Raw genomic sequence first — 7500 nt, 5'->3', positions numbered from 1 at the left:
CGCGGGGCTCATAACCCACTTGCATTATCCAGGTTTTAAGATTAATTTGGTGGCGCTCAACTTAACTAAACTATAAATATTCATTATAGATCCTTATCACACTACATACAATTTTTAATTCTATTTTTTTAATGTTGTCCGGTTCTAAAGGGACGGCACCAGGTATCACAGGAAGCTCCAAACAGGAAGCTCCAAAGAGGAAGCTCCAAGCAGGAAGCTCCAAACAGGAAGCTCCCAAGAGGAAGCTCCAAACAGGAAGCTCCAAGCAGGAAGCTCCAAAGAGGAAGCTCCAAGCAGGAAGCTCCAAACAGGAAGCTCCAAACAGGAAGCTCCAAGCAGGAAGCTCCAAAGAGGAAGCTCCAAGCAGGAAGCTCCAAACAGGAAGCTCCAAACAGGAAGCTCCAAGCAGGAAGCTCCAAACAGGAAGCTCCAAACAGGAAGCTCCCAAGAGGAAGCTCCCGACAGGAAGCTAATGGTTTTCATGCAGCTAATTGGTTGGAACGCTGAACTCAGGTTACAGGTGACCACCCACCCGAGGAGGAGGTGGTCTCATGGTCACTCTCGCCCTCCTTGCTCTCCTCAGCGGATCCTGAAGGTCCAGGGCAGGTGGAGCTGGGCAGGCGGAGCTGCCTCCGTCGCCGCCGAGACTTCTGGGAGCGAACCATGTTTTGGTCGGCAAACTCCTTGGCCCCTTTCTGGACGGGAGGAAGATCAGTGAAGAAGAGTTAAATACGCACATTTGGTGGATCGGGACAGGCTTAAGGGTGGAGGGGGTACCATGACGGAGTAAGAGCTTTAAAGGTTGAGGAAGGCGGAACACGGTGGTACATCAGGAGGCAAGAGGTTTAAAGGTGGAGGTGGCACCATCAGGAGATAAAAGGTTTAAAGGTGGTGGAAGGTGGAGGTGGTACCATCACCATCAGGAGGTAAGAGGTTTAAAGGTGGAGGTGGTCCCATCATTATCAGAGGTAAGGGTTTTTAAGGTGGAGGGGGTTGGAGGTGGTACCATCAGGAGATAAGAGGTTTAAAGATGGAGAAAGGTGGAAGTGGTACCATCACAATCAGGAGGTAAGAGGTTTAGAGGTGGAGGAGGGTGGAGGTACCTGCAGCAGGAAGCAGTCCAGGCCGCACGGCTCCGTCTCCTTGCGGATCTCCTTGCTCTTCCTCTTGTAAACGTTGGGCGTGGCGTGGAACGCTGCAGGGACAGGAAGAGCAGCTCGGTCAGGCTGTGTTTCCCCCCACGGCCGCTCCGCCCGCTGCCACGCCCCTGGCACCACCACCCCGCCCACGCGCTCATCACGTCCGAATCGGCGTCCTTACGGTGCAGGAAGCAGTCGTACTTGAAGCAGCGGCGGCAGAACAGCGTGTGGAAGGAGTGCAGTGACTGCTCGCGCTGCACCGACTTGGCGAAGGGCCCGTCCATGCTGGGCGTGCAGAGCGGGGGCAGCCGCACGGGGCCGGGGGGCTCCAGCAGGTCCCTGTACCTGGGGCGGGGCCGTGAAAACACAAGATATTTGGAGCCTGTAATAATTGTACTGTGAAGGTGCAGGAAGTGGAGTCGACGCTGACACGAAGTTACTGAAAACAAGCGCGGAGGCGTGGTTTGCTCTACACAAGAAGCAACTCCAGGTGAAAATGTGTGCTGGTTAAATTCCACTCTGGGATTTGAGTCAACGGAGGCAAGAAAACCATGGCAACAGGGTTTGTACATGATGGACCTCTGCACAAAAGAGCGCCCCCCGCAGGGAGAGAGCTGTGGAACGTCCAGGTTCACATGGAATCAATCGGGAAGTAAAAACATCTTGTTTGGTTGAGTTGTTCGGTGTGCGAGGCCCTTTTTAAAAGCCCTCTCTCTGAGCGTCTCCATGGCGACCGCTCTCAGAATGCCTCTGTGCACTCACTTCTCCTTCAGTTCCTCCATGGTTCCTTTGTAGGGGAACATGGAGGCGATGGCCGTGAAGATCTTGTCGTGCGGGATCGTCTTGGTGTTTGACACGTCCCTCACTTTAGAGACGGAGAGAAAAGAGAAAGAAGAAACGCATCGTGTTCAGATCAGACCAAACAAAACTTTAAAACACAAGGTTTTTGCCTAAAAACAGTCGTGACTCCTGAAGCTCTTTCCTGATGCAGTGGGATCACACGGAGGCTCCGTCATCTTACTTTGATTCCGTCTAGAACGACCGTTATTAATGTCATAAAACCTGCCTCCATCCACCTCCGGTGAGTCAATGCTTCCAGAACGCCCCGGGTGGTGGTTTGGAGAGTTCCACCACATGTTCCATCGTAGCTTCCGCTGAGTGGAGGCCGAGCAGCTGGAGAACATGGAGACCCCGGGAGAAGAAGGTTCCATCCCTGACAGACCAGAGGGGGCGCTCTTCTAACGTCCTGAACCTGGTGTTTCCTCGGACGCTCAGTGGACGTTTGGAGAAAGTGTCCACACCCTGTTCTCCCATGATGCTTTGCAGAGTGGGGTCAGTTTCATGGACAAACAGGTTTCCTCAAACTGGGACCAGAAGCTGCTTCACTCTGACATCACAGGCTTGTATTTATTATTAGTTTGCTACTTTGTTGTTTATTTCCATTTTCTTTATTGTTCATTGTCCATTTTTAGGTTTCTTTTTATTCTCTTCTCAAAAGGTATTGGTTCTTTATTTTGGGTTTATTTTAATGTTTTCTGTATATTTGTAGGTTTATGTTCAACATTTTGTGATTTACTTAACATGTGGCACGGTGGCACAGTGCATTGCACTGCTGCCTCACAGCAAGAAGGTCCTGGGTTTGATTCCTGCCTGGGGCGCTGTTGGCACCGTGCTCCGGTGGGTTATCTCCTAAATAGGAGCCTTTCTGTGTGGAGTTTGCATGTTCTCCCCGTGCTCACATGGGGTTTCCTCCACCTCACGTCAGTAAGGACCCCCACCCAAAACATGCACCCATCATGGTCTGACCAGCGATGGACACTTATCACCTGGTCCCCGGGCGCGTCCACGTACGCTGCCCACTGCTCCTGGCTGTGGCCCCGGAGGAAGGACAAGCCAGGATGGTTCAATGCAGAGGATCCATTTCACCAGCACCATCAAAGTGTGTGTGTGTGTGTTGCGTGACTAATAAAGACTGTTTCTTCTTTTCTTCTCTTTTAGGCATATGTGTCACACCGCAGCAAAAGCTGCCATCTCGCTCATTTCTAAAATGGCCAGGAGCACCCTAATAAGTGGAAAAAACCTTTCTTAAAGGGAAAATTTGATTTTTCCAGCTTTGTGTTCCTTTGGATTTGTTTCTTTATCCCAATGTATTTTCAAAACCCAGTTTGATTTATAAATAGTATAAAAATGTTAAACCGTGTAGTAAAATATTCCCGTTAGATGACATGGGGCCAACAATGCCGATCGATGGTTTCCTTTAAAGCGAGCGTACAGGTGAAGATCATTCCTCCATATTCCATGTGGTGTGAAGTCACAATGTGAAAACCGCTTGATAGAATTCAACCTTTAAATGGTACTACTTTTACACACACGGAGCCACTGTTGTGAAACGGCGAAGAAGAAAAACCCTTTGTGTCGCGTACCTACGTCACTTCAGTAAACAGGTTAAAGCGCAGCACGGGGGTGTTTCCGTCTTACTTGTCTGTGAAAACTTTCTCCTCCGTATCGTTATGGATTAGGTGAAGCGGGAGGAGGAAGCTCTGAATCATATCATGGACGTTAATCTGACCAGTGCGATAGATCCAAGTCAGTGTAAGCAGCGCGTACTGGACTTCATTTTCCGTGATGATAGTCAGTTCTCCCACAGCGACGTGGAGAAGGACAGCGCTGCTGAATGTGATATTACTCCAGACTTGGAGAATATTTCAACTTAACATGACGATGACACAGAATATTTTCAAGAACCACCGGAGGAGACCGAGGATACGTCCGTTGTTTTTACAACGGAAGGAGTTGATGACGTGATGAAGTCCGTTGAGGTTGGTGACAGATTTTCAGATTTTCTGAGACTCATAATATTGATACTGGACATTTTGTTGTGTTGTCCGTACTTTTAAACTCCAAAATAATTCCACTTTTATAAAACATGTATATTCTTACTGTAAATAAAATCTTTTTTAAAAACAAAATAAGTTGTGTTGTTGAGCTGTTCAGCGCTGTTGGTGATTGGCCCATTCAGCAGGATGTTAAGTAGCCATGAGGCTTTGTTGGTCCTCCAAGCCCAGTTGCATTGTGGGAGCTGAATGAAGCTGGTGTGGGTCAAACTTTGAAGGTGATTATCTCAGAAACACAGTTTGCCAAACCCTTGTCATCAACAATCATAGATTTAAAAACATTTGCTTGATTTGCAAGTGACACCTTGTTTGGAAGCTCTGATTCTCCACTTTCAAATGATGCAAGAAAAAAAGGTCGAAAGCCGCCAAATTACCCTAAAGTATGCGGTGGGTCACATATTTCATATTTTCAATGAACCTATCTTTTAATTCTATTTTTGGTTTATTGCATATTGTATTTTTCTTTTATAACTGTTGGATGATAAAGTATCTGTCCTTCCATCACACTGAACCAGACGGCTCCACTCTCACTCACCTTCTGTAACAATCCTCCTCTTTCTCCTGATGAAAGCCGGGGGCCCCGGTCGCGGCTCCTGGTCAGGGGCCTCGGCCCGTCTGGCCGCCCTCTCCTCTTCCTTCTTCGCCCCCTCCTCCGCCGGGACCTCCTCCTCCTCCTCCTCTTCCTCCTGCTCGGGGTAACGGCTCAGAGCCTCCACCAGCTCCTTGAAGATCTCGTCGTTGATGAATCCCCCCTCTGGGATCAATCACTCATCATCATCATCATCATCATCATCATCAACCATCACCCATCATCATCATCATCATCATCATCATCAACCATCACCCATCATCATCATCATCATCATCATCATCATCACCATCAACCATCACTTATCATCATCAACCATCACCCATCATCATCATCATCATCATCATCATCATCAATCACTCATTATCATCATTATCATCAATCACTCATCATCATCATCAATCACTCATCATCATCATCATCATCATCATCCTCAATTTTAAATATTTGAATCACTCCCATTGACCCCCAAAAAGCAAGGAATAAGGCTGAGGTCAAACCGGAGTTTTCCTTTGAAGTAGCCAGATAGGAGGTTATTTTTAGGACAATTTCTTCATTTATTCATTACATCCTGACATCTAGGGTGATTGGGTATTGGGGTGTTGCATTTTGCGGTGTTGGGGTGTTGCATGTTGGGGTGTTGCGGTGTTGGGTTGTTGGGGTGTTGCATGTTGAAGTGTTGTCGTGTTGTGTATTGGGGTGTTGCATGTTGGGGTGTTGCGGTGTTGGGTTGTTGGGGTGTTGCATGTTGAAGTGTTGTGTATTGGGGTGTTGCATGTTGGGGTGTTAGGGTATTGGGTGTTGGGGTGTTGGGGTGTTTGGAACAAACCTCTGTCTCCATGGACACCATCGTAGTTGTCTATGAGCTCCTCCAGGAAGGCCTCGTCCTGCTCAAGAACCTCATCCCCCATGTAGGGGATGTTATGGAGGAACGTCTCGTCCTCCACCTGGTGGGACAGTAAAACAAACAGCTTCCTGGTTGGTCACCATGGAAACGATGCAGAAACCAGCCAGAAACAGGCTTTCTTCAAGCAGTTTTTATCATTGACCTGACCAGAGCCTGAACACGCTGTATCATTACTATTGGTGTGCTTTATTTGAAATTAACCCTCATGGATCAATAAAGTGTCATGGTCACCTTGATCTAGTCCGGTGTTTCCATGTTCAGTGTGGTGCTGCGTTGACATTTTTGTAAGAAAAACGTTATAGATGGAGATAATGCTGAATGGGGGATGAAAGCAGCAGTAAACGACAGAAAAATACCTTAATAATTCTGTAAACGTTGCTATGGTGACTGAGAAGGTGACCTCAATACGTTGCTAGGTCCCAAAAATATCATGGTTATGTTGGTTATTCTACTAATAATGTTTTATGGAAAATAAATCACTTCTTGGGACATTCATTTGGGCACTAAACCTTCTGGTCACATCGCTGCTTCTGGTCCAGTCTTGCTTCTAGAATTCCATGTTTCTTCCTCAACACAACATCCAGTTTGTTGCTCCACTATGACGGCAGTAAAAGGCAGTAAATGATAATGGTAAAACCCGGTTTGCTGTCAACCTCGTACTACTGCCATGGAAAGGCAGCACAAATAACGGATAGAAACAACAACAACACACAGGGATATATTTTACCATGAAGTTGTGCTGCAGCGGGGCCCAGGAGTACATGAAGGGGATTCCTGCCACAGTCGTCAGGTGTCGCAATGGAATAACTTGAGCCTTAAACGCCGGGAAGCCAAACTCCACTGAGCAAACCTGCAGGAGAGAGCAGAGCCGGTAAAAACCATAAACAACCCGGCCACCAGGCCACCCAGCACCAACCAAGAAAGCACCGGGCCACGGAGCACCAGGCCACAGGGCTGTGGAGCACCGATCAAAAAAGCACCAGGCCACGGAGCACCAGGCCACGGAGCACCAGGCCATATAGCACCAGGCCACGGAGCACCAGGCCACGGAGCACCAGGCCATATAGCACCAGGCCACGGAGCACCAGGCCACGGAGCACCAGGCCACGGAGCACCAGGCCACGGAGCACCAGGCCATATAGCACCAGGCCATGGAGCACCAGGCCATATAGCACCAGGCCATGGAGCACCAGGCCATGGAGCACCAGGTCATGGAGCACCAGGCCATATAGCACCAGGCCATATAGCACCAGGCCATGGAGCACCAGGCCATATAGCACCAGGCCATGGAGCACCAGGCCATATAGCACCAGGCCATGGAGCACCAGGCCATGGAGCACCAGGTCATGGAGCACCAGGTCATGGAGCACCAGGCCATATAGCACCAGGCCATGGAGCACCAGGCCATGGAGCACCAGGTCATGGAGCACCAGGCCATATAGCACCAGGCCATGGAGCACCAGGCCATATAGCACCAGGCCATGGAGCACCAGGCCATATAGCACCAGGCCATGGAGCACCAGGCCATGGAGCACCAGGTCATGGAGCACCAGGTCATGGAGCACCAGGCCATATAGCACCAGGCCATGGAGCACCAGGCCATGGAGCACCAGGTCACGGAGCACCAGGCCATATAGCACCAGGCCACGGAGCACCAGGCCACGGAGCACCAGGCCATATAGCACCAGGCCACGGAGCACCAGGCCACGGAGCACCAGGCCACGGAGCACCAGGCCACGGAGCACCAGGCCATATAGCACCAGGCCATGGAGCACCAGGCCATATAGCACCAGGCCATGGAGCACCAGGCCATGGAGCACCAGGTCATGGAGCACCAGGCCATATAGCACCAGGCCATGGAGCACCAGGCCATATAGCACCAGGCCATGGAGCACCAGGCCATATAACACCAGGCCATGGAGCACCAGGCCATGGAGCACCAGGTCATGGAGCACCAGGTCATGGAGCACC

The 7500-nt window shown here is 49.9% G+C and overlaps 1 protein-coding gene across 2 annotated transcripts in view; it reads right to left on the bottom strand.

Moving 5' to 3' along the window:
• ezh1 (enhancer of zeste 1 polycomb repressive complex 2 subunit) overlaps nucleotides 1–7500 on the bottom strand; it is a 22402-nt gene that overhangs the window by 11317 nt on the left and 3585 nt on the right. For both annotated transcript variants that reach the window (XM_080009338.1, XM_080009339.1), the window contains exons 4-10: nucleotides 6257–6379; nucleotides 5452–5569; nucleotides 4569–4787; nucleotides 1902–2004; nucleotides 1321–1484; nucleotides 1104–1195; nucleotides 533–695 (exon numbers count right to left, since the gene is read on the bottom strand). In XM_080009338.1, coding sequence (XP_079865464.1) covers nucleotides 533–695; nucleotides 1104–1195; nucleotides 1321–1484; nucleotides 1902–2004; nucleotides 4569–4787; nucleotides 5452–5569; nucleotides 6257–6379 — 982 coding nt within the window. The remainder of the gene's footprint in view (nucleotides 1–532; nucleotides 696–1103; nucleotides 1196–1320; nucleotides 1485–1901; nucleotides 2005–4568; nucleotides 4788–5451; nucleotides 5570–6256; nucleotides 6380–7500) is intronic.

The sequence above is a fragment of the Zeus faber genome, assembly GCF_960531495.2.
Source record: "Zeus faber genome assembly, chromosome: 11".
In the NCBI taxonomy this organism is placed as follows: Eukaryota; Metazoa; Chordata; class Actinopteri; order Zeiformes; family Zeidae; genus Zeus; species Zeus faber.
Note: the sequence above shows the minus strand (reverse complement) of the source record. Positions and strands in the feature narration are given on the sequence as shown.